This window comes from Salminus brasiliensis, chromosome 19 (assembly GCF_030463535.1).
Source record: "Salminus brasiliensis chromosome 19, fSalBra1.hap2, whole genome shotgun sequence".
NCBI lineage: Eukaryota > Metazoa > Chordata > Actinopteri > Characiformes > Bryconidae > Salminus > Salminus brasiliensis.
The window spans coordinates 14,292,405-14,310,781 of record NC_132896.1 but is presented as its reverse complement, the minus strand read 5'-3'; the positions used below and the strand labels follow the sequence as shown (position 1 = coordinate 14,310,781).

General features: G+C 43.1%; 1 protein-coding gene across 8 annotated transcripts in view; it reads right to left on the bottom strand.

Annotated features, from left to right (window-relative positions):
* The window catches only part of tenm2a (teneurin transmembrane protein 2a), a 667,726-nt gene that overhangs the window by 75,800 nt on the left and 573,549 nt on the right, over positions 1-18,377 (bottom strand). For all 8 annotated transcript variants that reach the window (XM_072664035.1, XM_072664037.1, XM_072664038.1 and 5 more), the window contains one exon: positions 3,028-3,266. In XM_072664035.1, the coding sequence (XP_072520136.1) occupies positions 3,028-3,266 (239 nt within the window). The remainder of the gene's footprint in view (positions 1-3,027; positions 3,267-18,377) is intronic.

The following is an 18,377-nucleotide window of genomic DNA, read 5'->3' as shown; positions in this document are numbered from 1 at the left end:
ATTAGGAGGATGTTTCAGAGCCGGGTACACAGCACTTTCTGCTTAGCACATTGGTTGCCCGGTGGTGTTGCATCATGAGCATTGCATGTGATAGGAGAGTTTGGGCTGGGTAATTGCTGATCCAAATGGAAGAGAAAATTTGTCAATATTAGTATTAAAACAAAATGTTATTCTGCTTTACCAAGAGAAGGAGGTGTTACACTAAAAAAATAAGTGATTGACAGACTTGGCTGGCAGAGATTTGAAGAGTTTGAAGGACCTGCATTGCACCCTTTCCATTCATTACATGTAGTAGCTGAGTTGTAGTGAAACTTATATTAACTGCACTTTTACTGTTGAAACATTCCACTTGCCAATCCAACTAGTTATCTAGTCCACATGGCTTCTGTGCATTAAGCTCAATGAAGGTGGTCTGAGACATGCTTGGTCTGGGAGAAGGGGGCAGGTTGACGAAATGAGGAGGTGAGTTTGGCTCTACCTCTGGTCTCCCCTACGCAGGAAAACTTGACAACATGGCGGACAAAGTCCAGTCAGACAAAGTTTTCAGCCAGTATGGTGTTTCTCAAATTGGCACACTTTTGTCAAAATGTGCTAATGATATATAATTCTTCATTAGCAAGCTAAGAATTTACAAAAGAGTTGTATTTGTTGGAATTTCCAGGAAAAAATAGAGAATTCTTAAGAATTCTCATTCTTCAGAATGGACTGCATGTAAAGTGGTCTATTAACTAAAATAAGTGTGACCCCCCTTGCTCTAGAGACAATAAACTTTATATCCACAGCCTCCAAACTGTGTAAGTTTCCTAACGGCCACATAGAACACTTCTATCATTAAAATCATCAACTCAACATTGTCATATTCCTCTGCTAGCATATTTACTACTTTAAAGACATTTTAGATTTCTCTAACAGCTTAGAAATTTCTCAGCTACAGTTTGAACTGAATTTGAACTGACAAAGCAAGAAATCTCAGAAGAGCAAATGTGGTCTTTGCTTATGCATCTTCAGTTCAATCATGGTGCTCACTCATTAGTTTTGTCTGTTTCAAAATATTTAAATAGCAAACATTGTTTAAATGCTCCTACACCTACGCAACCAACTGAAAAACCTGTGCAAACCAAACAATGACACTGTAAACTGCGCAAAAATACATCATCAGGTGAAAAGACTGCTGTCAATGACTTCAAAACAACAAACCTGATAAAACACATAAAATGAGAGCATTTGAAACAAGTTTGCAGCAAACTGGGATGCTATAACAGCTGCTAAGCCAATTCTAAAACAAGCTTTTGCAAATCATTAAAAACTCTCTGACAGCAGAACGAAATTGATATAAAAAAACAAGCAAATCAACCAAAAAGAGATTCCATGATCTTGACCAGTTTACTTCCAAAACCAGTCCGTAGACACCCCCATACTGTCCACATTTCTTCTCCAACCTTACCCGCAAAACACAGGGACAGAGCAAAACTCTGGACCCTAAGGACCAGTTTCTGAACCACCGTTCTAGAGCAGACTATAGGTGTTTTCAAAATTGTCCCAGATACATAAGACTTATTTGGGGAAGGGGCTCATTATCGCTGGTTTCCTTTCATATAGAAGAATTCCAGATAAAATTCCATTTGTGCACAATTTCAAACGTCACCTTTCTGTATGCATTTTTGCTAAATGGTAAGGGCCTATTACAACTGCCACATGCACAGCAGACAGCACCAGAGTCCGCTTGAAACAAACCCCAGACCATAAATTTCAGGAGGACCAGTTCTCTGGACTACTCCCAGGCTCAGAAACAGCTTTCATGCTTGACCAAACGTACCAAACTCTCAAAGCAAATGCTCCTGGGTCTGGAAAAAAAAGAAATGTTTGTAAACGCCCTATTTCAAGGTATGTAATACACAGCTCACACTGACATCACATTGGTCCCAAAAGTTGTATCTCTGCAACCTTATCAATTTGAATCAATTTTACAAGCAATATTTCATTATCCTCACACTGGCGCCATTTACATCTTTGGAATGGGCTTCACAACCTTAACTGCACTCTTCCGCTGTATCACAGCACAATGAAATACATCAAGGGAGATATTAAGATAAAGACCTCTTTTTCATCACCTTGTAACCATCTGCTAAGTTCAATCACAAAGTCATGCCAGAAAGGGCAAAGAGTCTGCTGAGAAAATAATAACCCTCTCGACAACGTTCTTCACGGCCCTAGTCCGGAGGCACTGGGGTGCCCCTCGCTATGGTATGGAGCAGTAATGAAGTATAAAGTAGCTATGAGTGGGCCGATGAATAATGCAACCCATCAAAGAGCAGTAATCAGGGACATCTAACAGAGGCAGATCGGGTGGAATCAGCTGGAGAACATTCCTCCTTAGGCACATCCAATAATGAGCGGAAGCATTTGGATTAATCAGTACAATCATGTACAACACACACACAGAAGCCGGCACATGTGCACACACACACACACACACATGTAGGTTGAAGCAACAAGGGAACTACCTGTGTATCTAGATATCAGCGTGCTCATAATTGCTACCAGTAGACCAAACGACTCTTAAACCTACAAGCATTTGCAAAGGCTTTTAAATGACATGCAATTTACAGCAACCAAACACACTACAGTCTAATTACTGCCATCCCACACAGATACACTCTTTGATTCCATAAAAGAACCTCCTTTGGGTTCCCTAGATGAGTGGTTCCAAAAACTGGTCCGCAGAGATGTCCAGATGATCCACATTTTTGGCCTTATCCTTGAGTTACAGGACTGAAATTAAATCCTGACTATCTAAGGATCCCTGAGGACTGGTTTGAGAACATCTACCCAAAGATGGTCCCTTAAGGAACGATTACTGTAAATAAGAGGTGTAGATATGGGGAACCTAATGTAAACTGCCAGAACCACAAGATAAAACATGATAAGACAAGATAAGGACCTTGGACCTTGATGTAGTGATGATGCATGCTGAGTACGCTGTCTCAATAACTATTTACATATTAAAGAAGGGAACATGGGTTTTACCGATGAAGTATGAGAGGAGAATGGCCAGCAGGGCGGCAGCAGCAATGGCCGTCACGGCTGCACATTTCCAGCTGCAGTACTTTGAGGGCTTCTTCAGCTTGAAGGCGCTTCGGGAGAAGGTGTTTCTGGGCAGGAGTCGAGGCGGGGGCGAGTACACCGTGCCAGAAGTCAAAGGGTAACCTGGTGATGAGCTGCTGAAGAGGGGTGTGGTCCCCGATGATGTCTTAAACAGGAAGTGTCTGGTGAAGAGAGGTAGGGAAAATTAGGGCTTATTTTACAGGGTAAAAAAGTTTACGTAAACTATAAGAAACCATTAGCGTGTCCATGCAGAAACTCACCCCTTACTCTTGTAACTGTATACTTTACACAGTTGTTTCATTAGTGGACCCCCCCAACACACACAAACACTATTGCATTTCAGACCTTCAGAAAGAGCATAACGGCTTCTAAAAAGCAAACAACCAATTTAAAGACCTATCAGGATTTTTGCCTGGGTAACTAGGCAGATCCAGCAAGGATAGTACTCCCATTTGTTGAGGCTGAGGAGGAGGCCCTAAAGTCTAACACTACTTACATAATTTTGCGTGATTGTATGATTCTGGAAGTTTCTGATTCACACTAACTATGAATATGAGTGTCTGCCTAATCAGGTTTCTGATTGTTCTAAGAAATACTGTAAATATCTAATTAATGCCATCCAACACATCTACACTGTCTTTTGGCTTCCTAGAGCAGTGGTTCTAAAAATTGTCCTTAGAGATGCCCGGATTGGCCACATTTTTGGTCTTTCCCTGTATGTAGTGATTTTGGTTGAGACGAAAAATCCTGACTGGGTTCCTGTCACTTCTTGGAGATAATGTAAATGTCTTTAACAGCCTTTGAATGTGCATGTTTATAACTGTCATTTACATCATCATTAGCTAAGTGCTAACATGCTATTAGAATTGCTATTGAGGTGCTGGCAGAAGTTAGCATTCATAAAGAGCTGAAATATGTACTTGTATTTTCTGTAGGGAAGGCCTCTAGGTCTATTAATCAGAATTGGGCAATAGCTGAGTTATTCATAGCAGATACTGGACATCCAGCCTTTAGCTGAATAACTGAACAATAAGCATAGAGTTTAGCCCCCTAATGTTTCATTAAATTCAAATCTATTCAACTTATGAAAGCAAATATGATATGAATTTGAGCGTGTTAATGAGTTTTGAGGAAAGAATAATTAATATTTAATTACACACTTTTTCCTTACTAGTGATACTATTGATAAGGGTTTAACTAGTGAAACTTAATAGACAACTACATCTCATCTGTTTTACATAGAAAACAATGACAAATAGGCAAAAATATTGGGGATATTATTCACCTCTTGAACCCTAGGCTTTTTGTAGTTTTAATTATAAGACCTATTATTCAGTAACTATTTGAATTGTCATTATGTCATTTGAGGATGAGGAATTGAGGTGTTGGGCTTTTAGGGTTCAAAGGGTCGAGGCACAGGTGTCTGTTAAGACAGGAAGAGAGAAAGAAAGAGAGAGAGATAGTTAGGATTTCTATTATTTTACACAGTTAAGAAAAAAATCTCTGTGGTCTTATTGAAAAGACAATAAAGGAGGAGGAGATAGAGGATATAGTGAGAGTGAAAGTCTGAGGTCAAATCAATCCCGAGGTTCAGAAGTGCCATGATTGTCTCTCAGGAGCTGCCCCCTCGTGCTCGATGTGTGTGCGTTTGTGTGTGGGGTGTGTGGAGGCTGTGGAGCGCTGCAGGGGGCCAGTGGGGTGAAGGACACCGTGTCCAGCGTGACTCAGTGGACATATGGCACGCGGACATACAGCGCTGCAGGCCTGCTGCTGGCCCACCGAGGGACACTTACACAACACAAGTACTCAATAATTCAGGAGGCTCCAGGTACAGAACGCGCATACGCACATAATCATCCACACACACACTCACACCTTGCCTTTAACAGGCAGAGCAGTGATGAGAAGACTCAGAGGAAGGTGCTGCGAATAATGAATGGAGCTATAAGAACTGTTTTGCCGTAGAGGGACGAATAACCTTTGTTTATTTCCTGCTGATATATACGTTAAACAAGTAAATGGCAAGACAATGTACTGACCAAATATCTTACTATATGGCTATGTTTACATTTTTAGCTCAAGGTGGCGCGAATCTGATTGTATCCCTTAATGTGACTCAGATCTGATGTTTTCAAAAAGCTGTGTGGAGCTGTGTAGAGCTTAGACACTTTAACACAAGGTCTTAGATTGGATACATATCAAATTCCTGACCCTGAAATCTTATTGAGAATGGCCAGATTGGAAAGCTGTCTGGAGAAAATGATCTTGTTGAAAATTATGTAGGCTGTATCTCAAATGGCCGCCTTCTCTACATAGTGCATGAAAATATGGGCTTCTGTAAACAAACAGTGCTCTTTATGTCTTAAAAAGTACCATTTGGGATTCATCCCATGTCCATCGATCTCTCCTGGTCATACAGTGCACTATTTGGGTGTATGAACCATAGTGTCATGACTAACATTACTAACATGCCTTTTGCCGGTGAACATGCGGTTAATTTGGTCAAGCCAAAAAAACTTGGACTTGGAATGTAAAAAATATGCAAGATGTGATTTTGTTAGTGCTGTCTTGCTATTGGACGTTCAGAAATTCCTCTGCAAAGACGGCTTCTGTGTACTGCATCAACGCTGTATTAAACACACAAGCCCTCTCTGTCTATTAAAGTAACGTAAATATTTTTAAAAGCTTTGAAACAAGAACAACATTCTACATCATATAGTTCATCCAGGCAGACAGTGCCTCAGTGACACCTGCACCCAGGGGAGCAAAGAGCTATAAGTAGACTTGAAATCTGCCACACCAAGTCAGAATGGTTCAGAAATTCATATCTTTTCCTGGCCCACCACAAATCTGTAAAGAATATCAACAGAAGACTGAAAATAATGCTACTGCTGTTTAAACATAGTCCTCCATAAAAGCCTTTACTACAAACAATCTACCACTTTGCCCAAGTATCTAGTTATCGTGTTACTAACTAAGAACTTCCATGCAAATAAACACAGACTCTGCTTTATAATTAAGTTGGTAATAAACCACATTTTTGTTTCATTAGGTCAAAAAAGGGACACATTTACTGTTGACAGATATTTTTTACTTTCTACTATAATTTGTTTTTACTTTAATCTGAACTTGAGTTTCATTTCAAATGCAAATGAATTAATATTTTTAACTAAATTAAGTTTAGTATTGTGAAAACCCTGTTTAATTCAGGGAGAGCATCCTGGAAGTTTTGGAACTGCGTGATTCAGACCTCATGGTGAGTGGGAGCTCTTAGGTGCATCTGCGGAACATGTCAATGTTAAAACAATGTGTCTTTAAAAAATGCCATGTGGACATAGACTTAATGGTGGGCCAAAATCTGCACTGCACTGGTAGAATGTCTGGTGAATGCTTCCGTGCTACTCCTATCCTGCTCCTCCTATCCCAAACACAACCCCCCCCCCCACCCCCCCACCCCCCATCCCCTGATCACATCCATGGGCTCATTAACACCCACTCCCACGCTGGCTGCACGCTACATTACTTTATTGACGAAACTTGCACTTTTCAGCTTTGTGCCGAAAAAAAAATCATTTAGTCATTAATTACAGCACCCCGAGCAGCACTCAGTGTCTCTGGCAAGCGAAGGCTCACTCACGAGCGCGCCGACCCTGGTGGCTGAGGGAAACAGCGGAAGAGAAGGCCAGAGTAAATATATTATCTGTGGCGATCAACGAGAGCTGGGTCAGCGGGTGCGTCTGTTTCATTAGGCCCCGGCCTCCATTAAGACTCTGATGGGAGCTAAAGAGGGAGAGGCTGAAAGCTTTTCTGGGCTGTGAGTGCCTGTCTGAAAGGTGTGTCCCAGGCTAGCTTTGAAGGTCTAGACGCATGGGTCTACTGGCCCCTTAACACACAGGGGGTGAAGCATACAAACCGCTCCGTTAATAACAACTTTCCATGAGATGGCTTTCAATATTTCCCCGACATGATCCAGTAGCAGGTTGCAGAGGTGTGCTGTGAGGCAGTCTGCTTAAGCCCCTCCAGTCCCCTCACACCCATCCTTTGGATCCACGGCACTCTTACATTCAGATAAGATGATTTGGACACCTACACATTACACCTACTAGAGCTTTTAGGACTTCTCATTCTAAATCCAAAGCATCAATATGGAGTTGGTCCCCTCTTTGCAGCTCTAACAGCAGGTTTGGAACTTAGGTATTGAGTCAGCAGAGCGTTGGCAGCTTTTCTACACTATGCTCTTCCTCAGCACTCAGTGACCCTGTTCTGTAACTTTGTGACTTGTGAGTTGCTGTGGTTCCTAAACACCTTCATATTTTAATAATATCTCTCACAGTTGGTGGAGGAATATGTAGGAGGGAAGGAATTTCACAATCTGAAATGGATGCATCCTATTACAGTGCCACTCTGGAACTGTGGAACTCAGGAACGACCGATTCACTAATGTTTGTAAAGGCAGATTGCATGGCTAGGTGCTTGATTTCATACACCTGCGGCAGTTCAAATCAATGAAACACCTTGACTCGATGATTAAATAGGTGTCCCAACACTTTTGTCAACATAGGGTATGAAAAGGAAGGATGAAATATTTGTCCAAGCAGAATCTGACCAGCATACACTGGAGTTTGCACAGAATTATACCAAGCTACAGTACATAAATACTGAGATTATAGATTGCAGCTGGATTTCGTCTACAGTCAGATTTAGGCAGATTGTGCTTGGTGGAGGTTTTCTGGACTATAGTCATCTTTGGTCAGAACTTTTGCAAGACTATATTTGCATTGGTCAAGTGTTTGCAGGACTGCAGTTGTGCTTGGTCAAAATACCACCAGACTGCAGTAAATTTTGCTGGACTACATTTGTGTCAAAAATGTGCAGGACTGGTGTGGCATAGTGTGACATAGATGTGCAAGAGGTGGGGGTGAGGTGGGGGGGTGAGTTGGGGCGCTGATCATCCAACGTCCTGACCCCCCTAACACTCTTGTTGCTGAATGCCTTTCCTGGACAGTAGAGACCAGTTACTCTAACAAAAGCAGGATAAACTCTTTGTAATCCCCCTTCTTTTTGTAAGACAAAAATGAATGAGCAGGTGTCCCAATACTTTTGTCCATATAGTGTGGTATAAGGGAGGTATAAGGGAGAAAAAGTTAAAGCTCCAGGAAGGACGTCATCTCTCCACTACCCACTCAGGATGCCTCTGTGGGATCAGAGCCGCAGGATCAGATCAATCTGAGATTCTTCCCCATTATCCCCTTTTTCTGACTGCACCTGACCTCCAGCGACCACACACACACACACACACATAAACACACTTTACTGTGACACGCAAGCTCAGACCCAAAGCCTCTGGGAAAACGGAGCTCAATAAAAGCACAGAGTGAGAAAAGAAAGGGGCAGGGAGATTTTGTCCTTCATCCGGGCCACCGCGGGAGAAGGAGAGAGAATGGATCCACGCTAATGAATGATAATAAATGATAATAATGCAGCAGGAATAATGAAGCCGAGGCAGTGGAGGATTCCACACGGTGGCTTTACATAACAAAGCTGTTCTCACCGCTGTGTCTGAAATCTCTGCTGCCTTGGGCGTTATTGAGCACGCATGCACACACAAGTAGTCCCTCTCCCACTCTCACACACGCATCTGAAGGAGGATGGTAATCGTGTGTTTGAGGCACAGTTGTGAGCTGAGCTTTGAGTCTGGGTCACTGATGGAAAATGCTGGCGCTTGCTCTCCATTTCCACTCATCTTCATCGTTCTTTACCTTCCCCTTTCCTTCTCCTACTTTCTTCTCACACCTCCGATTGATGGTGTCCTGCAACACATGTGGCCTGTTCCCTTTCTCTCTCTCTCTCTCTCTCTGTCTCTCTCCTCCTCAGTCCGCTTAGTCTCTCATTCCCTTTTCCTTCTCTTTTGCTCCTTTCTCCACCCCCTCATCTTCTTCTCTTCTCTCTCCCGCCTCACCCCTCTGTCATTCCTTGTTTCCTGACTCTCTCCATTTCTCCTTTTTGGTTTATTCTCTTCTCTCTATCTTTTTCTTTCTCTCTTCCTTTCCCCTTTCCCCTGACTCTCTCTCTATTCTTACTGTCTTTTGTATCAAAGTCTCTCTCATGGTTCTCTCTTCCTTTTCCCCTCTTTTTTGCTCTCTTCTCTTCACTCTCTGTGTTTTGTTTCTCCTGCCCTTTCACTCTCTCCTCTCTCTCTATCTCATTTTCTCTCTCACTGCCTCTTTCATCTCTCACTTTCCCTCTTTCTTTCTCTTTTCCCTCTCTCTATCTTTTCCTCTCTCTCTTTTCTCTTTTTGCTCCCTGTCTCCTGCCTCATTCTTTCCACCTCTCTCTTTATTTTTCTGCTTTTTATAACAGTATCTCTCGTATTGTCTGCTCTCTTTCCAACTTTTCCCCTCTCCTTTGCTTCATCCTCATCACTCTAGTTTTCCATTCTCTTTCCTCCATTTCCTCCCTTTCTGTGTCTCCCTTTGTCTCTGTCTGTCTGTCAGGAGCTCTGTTAGTCAGAGAGTCAAAGAGCTTTCAGTGAAGAGAGAGAAGGCTGGAGTGTTGCGCTGGAGGGCAGTGTGACGGACGGGCCGTAAAGGTGCCTGTCCAAAAAATACAGAACTGCTTCCTCCAGGCCCCCCTCTGTCTGTCTCTGAGACTTCAGCCGACTCTCGGCCGCCACTCACAAGGTCAGGTTTTCGAGCCACCCTGAAACGCTAGCGCTGCTGTGGCCGCATATTTAGCTGCTGACAGGGGCGACTCGGGGAAAAGAATTAAGGTGATTGTGGGGTGAGACAGGATACTTACGGTGTGTGCATATCTGTGGATATGTATGTGTGTGTCCACAACCTGTCTACCGTGAGCACTTGTCCCATTAGTTCAGTGTCTGTCTGTGAAGTCCATTTAATTCCTATTTGCGGGAGTTTTGACGAGGTGCTGTAATTGTTAATTGTGAAATGAAATTAGCGAGCTTGATTTTCGCCGCTCCGGCTAAGTGACAGTGATTTATGTTGACCGCTGTTTGGGAGGTGTGTGGGAGGACATGTCAAAGCCAGCTGGGACAGGAGACGGAGAGAGAGCGAGGTGGAGGGATGTGTCCAGACGTGGGGGTGGACAGGGAATAAATACAGTTGAGTTAAGAGAAGTCATGAGAAGCAGGAAGAAAGGACAGGTTCGGCCAAAAAAAGGACAGCTGATGCCACAGGGTGAAGAGGAGGTCAGCGGCGAGACACGCAGATTTGCACTTTTTTTAAAAAGCCGAAGGGAATTGCAAAATAGGAAATCATGCCGGAGGCAAGACTTAACAGGGGAGTACTAAATGTAAGGAGAGAAGAGGAGGCCTGCTTTGACAGCCTTTTCTCTCTCTCTCTCTCTCTCTCTCTCTCTCTCTCTCTTCTATCTCTCTCTCTCTCTCTCTCTCTCTCTCTCTCTCTCGCTCTCTCTCTTTCTCTGCATATGCTGATGGAGACATAGGTGGGGTCATCCTGTCTATCCTCTGAGCAGGCTGATTAATGACCTGTCTGAGCTGGGCAAGTGTGTGCTCTGTGTGTGTGTGTGTGTGTGTGTGTGTGTGTGTGTGTGTGTGTGTGTGTGTATGCATGCGTATGTGTGTGTGTGTGTGTGTGCGTGTGTGTGAGACAGTCATCAGGCTCTGTTAAATAATGCAGCATTCCAAGTGCAAGAGTGCCTCTTGCCACTCATTAGTTGTGACACAGGTGGCAAACATCTCATCACCAGACTTCCACTTAGTGTCAACCACTGACCTGTTTACTTATTTACCCCTTAAGGTTTTCATTTACACAGATTCTCTCTCACTTCCTCTCTGCCTTCATTTCACTGCCCGACTCCCCTGACGACTTCCATTCTTCCATCCTTTAAATGAGCAACCTCTGCTTTCTGTGCTTGTAAAATGCATTTAAGAGCATGGATAAAGTCCTGGGCAAATGTTTTAGGCACCTGAGGAAAAGATATTTAAAAGGCTGTTTATCTGGGTGGTAGGTGTGCATAAGATCAGGAACAGGACCCTGATAGAATAAATGCATCTAACTTTAATACAGTAAAGCAGTGGACACTTTCACGGAGTATTAGTGTGGCAGAGGGGCCCATCTGCCTTCCTGTGCTGTCCAGGGTGCTGATAGCTCAGTCCTGCTGTTCAGCACCACTGTTTTGGACAGCCCTCACCTCCATACCGCATTGCCAAGGGGAGGTGCCTAGCATTTATCTGTACTACCCTGGTTTTCCAGAATGCTAAATCCTGAATGCTGAATCCACTATATGTCCAAATGTTTACAGACACGCTTCAAATTAATGCATTCAGCTACTTTACGGTGCAGCCAATAGAATAGGACTCTCTGGATAAAAATGAACCTATTGCCACCATGCCAAATGCCAGGTGGGCTAGAGGGATATGAAGCCCCCCAGCATAGAGCTGTGGAGCAATGGAACTGTGTTCTCGGGAATGACAATGCTCCACCCAAAACTTTTGGGATGAGTGGAGGGGGTGTGGGGGTAGGGGGTGATCATCCCACATCCTGAGCTCAATAAAACTCTTGTTGAATGTGATGTAATTCTCATAGCAATGCTCCAAATTCTAGTAGAAAGCCTTTCCTGGACAGTAGAGACAGTTGCCCTAACAACAGCAGAATAAGCTCTTTTTTAAAATCCTTGATTGAAACAATGAATGAACAGGTGTCCCAATACAAACAATGTTAGAAGCTACATTGATTACACAGAGTTGGGTGTGCTGAGTAGCTTATTTGAAATAATGAACTAGTTTCATGTGGTTCATTGTAGATGCCTGTATCTTCGTAGTCCAGCCACCAAACTCATCCTACTTTTACAGTCGTATACTTTTACAATCTGGCTGATGTATGACAACCATGTGAAGCCTATGCCCAAGGGCATGTCTGCAAGTGACACATGTGTACTACACACAAAACTGTTGCATGCCTCTTGCACCATATATCAATGATTTCTTTAAGTACTCAGTACTTATACTGTTACAGTACAACAATACTGTTTTCTTAGCATATCCTAGCTTGAAATGCCAGGGTCAGAGCATAGGGTCATCCATGCCATGGCACATCAGAGCAAAGAAGATTAAAGGTCTTGCTCAAGGGCCCAACAGCTGCAGCTTAGTTCCCTGGGTATTGAACCCATGACCTTGCAATCAATAATCCAGCACTCTAATCACCAAGCCACCACTGCCCCAATGAGTAGTGAAAATAACTTGGTAGTTTTTTTTTTTTTTGTACGTATACAGTTCCAGTGAAACATTTGGACCCATTCTTTCCCTAATGTTGTAAAGGCAGACTGCATGGGTAGGTGCCTGATTTTATATACCTGTAGCACTTGGACTAAATGAAGCACCTGAATTCAAAGATTAAGAGGTGCATCCCAATACTTTTGTCCAGATGTGGTGTATGTGCACATGAGGTTGACGGTGTGAATGCAGTTGTGAGGCCTATATGGAGCTGGCAGGAGAACATCTGCTCCCTTAGCTCGATTCATAGCCTGCTCATCTCCCTATTCTGCCTTATCACACAAAGCACTTTTCCGTTCAGTGCCTTCTTTCAGCGAACCGACGGCTGCCCAAAGCCAAACCAATCCACAATCCACAGCCGCCGCATCTCTAAATACCCAAACAAAGGTCTCCGAAATGTTTTCTAATTACAGCGGCTGTGGTTTGTACACCGTACCCAGAATTCAATCTGTGTGCCGCACGGGGAGGGAGACGGCCCATAAATCTTTGCTGAGCTGCGGGCTCCTGCGTTCTGATTGGCTCCTGTTAGGATAACAAATTGGCCTCGGTGTGCAGCTGAGAATGTAAATGTGCCCCACACAGATACCTTGGCAACCACGGATGGAGTCTGAGACCCTGAAAGAGAGAGAGAGAGAGAGAGAGAGAGAGAGAGAGAGAGAGAAAAAGGAGAGAGAGAGAGGCACTTTTTCACGTCTTTCCTCCCCAGCGAATGCAGTGGGAACCTGAACAATTAAGATGCTAAAGAAGGACTTCAGATAATTACCAGAATGTGAAGGGGTGGCAAAGTGCATTCATTCTCGCTCTATCTTTCTCTGTCTCTATTCCTCTCTCACTCTTTGTCTCTTTGTCTCTTTCTCACTCCCCACCTGCCTCTCTCTGTTCCTTTCCTGCATTCTGCCCTATTGCAAAGGTCTTTTCATAAATAAATATCAGCACCAGAAGCACAATTGCAGCCGGCTTAGCTCAAGTGCCATCATTACATCACCCATCATCATTAATAAGTAGGGTAGTGTGGCACACCTGAGTGATTGCTTTAGAGGACATGCAGGGTAATGCTGATGAGGAGCTTATTGAATAGTGCTAATAAGACAATATCAGATGCATTTCTTGAAAATTAGTGCTATATCATTATGGCAGTTCCATGGTCAAAGTATTGTCAACGTATATTGCCAATCAAAATTAACAGATTTATCATCAAACATGGCATCACAGAGCATGATTTACTACTTACACTACATGCAGTTCATCAGCCAAGACAGGTTTGGTGTCTGACATTTAGAACAGTAGATGCTAGGCTAACACTGCTAACAAACAATGGACTAAGACTGTCACCAAACTCATGTCTGTATACACATGTGCAAAAATGTATCTGTATATATGTTTCATTTATAATGAATTTAGAGTTTCATTCGTTTGAAATAAAAAAAAAAGTTTCCTGCTATTCTGACTAACTGCAACCATTTGTGCCTCAACACAATATGTGGTATCATTCCATGCACTGTGGTCCAGTTTAAGAAGGGAATAATGCTAAAAAGAGGTTGCTGTTTTAGCCTAAATGTTTAAATAAGGTCTATTCATACATTGTTTTGCTATTTTATAGCTTTTGATACATTTTCTAAGCTTGTAAATTCAGATTTTGTTGTGCATGTACAGAGACGAGATTGGTGACAGTCTAAATCCAGTGTTTATTAGCAATGTTACCTAGCATTTCCGGCTCTAAACCAAAGAATCAATCATTTAAATGTTTTCTCCAAATTGTTCCTTAATGTTGACATACATTAAAAGCAAAGGCTAGTTTAAAATGATGTGTTCTTTCCTTGCAAGGCTACCATTTAGGAGATCCCAGGTGTTTCGTTACAACAGCAGCGATGAAGTCTAAATGGTCAGAAAGTGATACAGTATGTGAAACTGCACTAGAAAATCATCTGAATCCCAGAGAGAGTCCGGACAGGCCCCGTTTTCATACTCCACAACGCATACACTCTCTCTCTCACACACACACACACACACGCGAGTGCGTCAGTCAGACTGTAACCACTGCACACATCTCCGAAAGCATCTCCTATGCCATGCAAGTGAATGCGTTTTTCTGCACTGGCTAAATTGCAATGGCGCGACCCTCTCAGAGATCTTATATTTCTTATATTGTGTGTATGCGTGAGTGTGTGTGAGTGTGTGAGTGTGTGTGTGTGCGCAGCAGGAGGATAGCGTAGCACAGTGTGTGCGGAGATGAGAGTGGAATTGAAACTGGCATCAGCTGCTGAAGAGGCTTCACTCTGCGATTGGAAATCAGCCTTTGCCGCCCTGCATGGCCTCAGCCATCTTTAGTCATTTATGCCATTGCAAACTGATTCCACCCTTCTCCCTCCTCCTCTCTTTCTCGCTCTCTCTCTCTCTTTCTCTCACTCATCTTCCCACCCTCCCTCCCTCTCACTTTCTCTCTCCACCAGCCCAAACAATCTCCTTTAGTCCATTCCATTCCAACAGGAGACACCTGATCTATCAAACAGTACCAAAAGGTAGCACTTATACAGAACACACACACACACACACACACTTTAGGGGTGGAATGCAATTCCACTGCCTATACATATATATTTCTGCATCTGTTTAGGATTACATTATTGTTATCTGCATTTAGATTTGAACTGGGTGAATTTGGGTGTTTCCTAAACCTCAAGTTAACATTTAATGGGTCCTATAAGCCAATGGTACTTCAACTGATCATCAGGGGCCCCTAGGCCTGGTCACTGAGGACTGGATTGGCTTTAAGCAACATTATGTCTGTATGATTTAAGAATAGTAAAAGCATGAATAAGAAATGTTAATATATTTTTTTGATTTTCTTTTTCCGTTTTTGGAGATCTCCTGCCCTGTATTATGCTATAAAGATAGATGGACTGTAAATATGTGAATAAAAGCATATTTCTGTGAATTCTTTGGTGTATTAAGGACCGTTTGTAGAGAAATTGTTTCTTATTTTGAAACTTATTTTGGAAGGCTGTGTGTAGGTCAGGCTACTGGAGCAAACTGTGACAGTCAACTGCCTTGGAATATTTTTTTGAAACCTCCTTCCCTAGATTTTGTCTGATCTGGTGGTAATGTGGATCAATAAGTGAGTCAGCTCTGCCAGTGTATTTACTGAGGGCATGCTCCACAGATCCGGCAGTATCAGGGAAAGCAGACATGAAAAGGAAGTCTCAGTAAACTATTCGGGCACAGTCACAGACGGATAGGAACGAGCGAGATTTACAGTGACTTTGAAGGTCATGTCTTGCATTGAGTATGTTTTATATATATACTTATATATATATATATATATATATATATATATATATATATATATATATATAAATATACACACACAAATGTCCAGGATATCAGCTCATTGAGATTGAGTGACCTTTGCAATTAATCTGAGTCCCTTTTAAACCTCACCTTTCCCTCATGAAAAAAGCCCTGACCTCCAGTTCCAAATAAATCCTTCTGCTTTAAATGTCATGTTTTTTACTTGCACCAAATAAAAGGGTCGGAGAGAGCACGGCCCACACTGCTCCTGCCCTACCGTGTTACGCCTAACTGCTTATACAAAGCGCCAGCGTGCTATGTGAGTGGAGAAGGAGGGAGGCAGCTGACCCCGACCTTCACTCTCTTTCTCTCTCCACCGCACCTCCATTTCCCTCTATTCACACTGCTCCAGTGACTCTTTCCTTTTTCCTCTCACCGAGATTCATTTCATTTCAAAGTCCCTGCGCAGATATTGACTAAAGATGCCGATCAATCTGAAGAAAAGGAGAGAGAGAGAGAGAGAGAGGGCGAGAGAGAAGAAGAGAGAGACAAAGAGAGAGAGACTTTAATAAGCCTACAGGGAGGCTCTTGGCTCTTTGGAGGTTTCCTGTTCCTGCCCCTCCGCTCGGCTACTGGCCGCCCAGTTTGCCTTAATGGAGATTCTCCTGGCCTTATCTTTTTCTTTCTAGACGATGTGGGGAAGATTTGATAAATGTCCCTTTCCTGTAGAGTCAGAACCAGGCCACCGGTGAGAATGCCCCTCATTGCCACTGCTAGTGGCAATACAGAAATAAAAATAGACTTGTTAGCATTAGCTTCAGTTTCTGCACTGTCTGACCCAGAGGGGACTACAGAAGCGGAGCTATTAGATTAACAGGCTACCTTGAAAACGAATGAGATAACCTGGATGCTTGCAGTCTAACCTGTAGATTAATGACTGAGGCTGTAGATTTGTGGGCTAACCTGGATATATGTGGACTAACATTAAGACTAGCAGGTTAGACAGGAGGTGAGTGGCCTACCTCAGAGACTAGTGGGCTGACTTGGAGACAAGTGGACTTGAGACTTGCTGCCATTACAGGCAGGGATGCTGTAGAGGGGGTGGTGGGGTTGGGGGTTATTAGGACAATTCCAAGGGCCGTGACTGAAAGGGGCCCTGAAAATATGTATTGATTAAGTATTTTGGCAGAACTGTTATAATTGTGGGGCCAAGAGTAATATTTTTTCATGGGGCCCAAAGTTTCTGGAAGTGCCCCGATGACAGGCTAACCTGAAGAGTAGTGGGCTCACTTGGAGACAAGTGGGCTAATATAAAGAAAGGTGGACTAACCTGGAGACCAGTGGACAAACCTGGAGACAAAAGGGCTAACCAAGACACTTGCAGGTTAACTCAAAGACTAACAGGCTAACCTGAGGACTAGAGGTCTAACCTAGAAACCAGAAGGCTAACTCTGAGAGTAAAGGGCAAACCTAATGTAATAACTTATGGGATAACCTTGAGACATACCTAAAGCCGACAAACCTAGAGAAAATATGGCTACCTCTCAAACCTATAGACTAGTGGGCTAAGATGATGGTTAGTGGCCTAACCTGGGGACTAACGGGCTAACTTGGAGAAAGCAATCTTTTTTTTTAGCCTGCCTTAAACACCCCAAAGTCTCAGCCAGAGAGGAATTACAGCCAAAGCCTCCTCAGCAAAAGCACTCTTATTTGACTGAGTCAAATTAGGCTACAATTAATGGCCTTAATCACCTCGAGTGCATTCAGCCGTTTAAGACGCTATTATTACACCGCTTTAAGAGGCCCTGGAAGCGCGTTTTCATTAGAGGCGTCTATGATTTCATTTAAATATCTCTACTGCCGTCTTTCACCTTGCTGCTTGTCATCTACACTGCACTGTGCAGAAGGCCTAGGCCACCTGTAAAAGTGTTTTTTTTTTTTTCTGGGGAAGTGCGTTGTTTTTGCTTGTACATAAAACACAAAAGAAAAACACCATTGAAATAAAAAGTAGTACAGAAATTTTCACTGCACCCAAACCACTGTATTGATTTGTTCAGTTCCAGCACTCGCAGACCTTATTACTTAATGAAGTATAACATGATTAAGTATTGATTTGCTGAACCAGGTATCGGACACTAATTACAAATGCTGGCCTTTGGAAATGGTCAAGTTCACTCACTGTCACATATAAAATCACTGTAGATTCTTTAATGCTTATTTGCATTTGCTTTTATGATGTTTTTTTTTTTTTTTACAAATATGCAAACAAGGAGTTCTGGCACAGACAAACTGCTTTAAGTATAATATCTACAGGTGGGCCAAGACTTTTGCATCCTGCTAAATCTTGATGTAAAAGCAGGGTACCTTCTGAAGGACTGGAGCTCGTGGGCCAGCAGAGAGTCTTGGTGGGCTGGATGGTGCTCCAGGCGGCACTGACTGGTCCACTGCATCATCCATGCATGGCTACTTGCGCCTCAGCTCTTCCACCATTGTAATGAGTAACGCAGCTAATGAATTCGAATATAGTGGAAATGAGATTGTGAATTATGGGTGGGAGGGTGTGTGTGTGTGTGTGCGTGTGACAGGTGGTCCATCTGCATTGACAGAACCCCAATTAAAAAGCTGCTGAGAGAGAGGTGGCGCTTGCTGGCGGGGGAGTGGGGAGAAGGGCCAGAGTTTGAGGCTGTTCGCTGGCACAGCAAGATCGAATGGGGCGTTATGGGCAATGGAG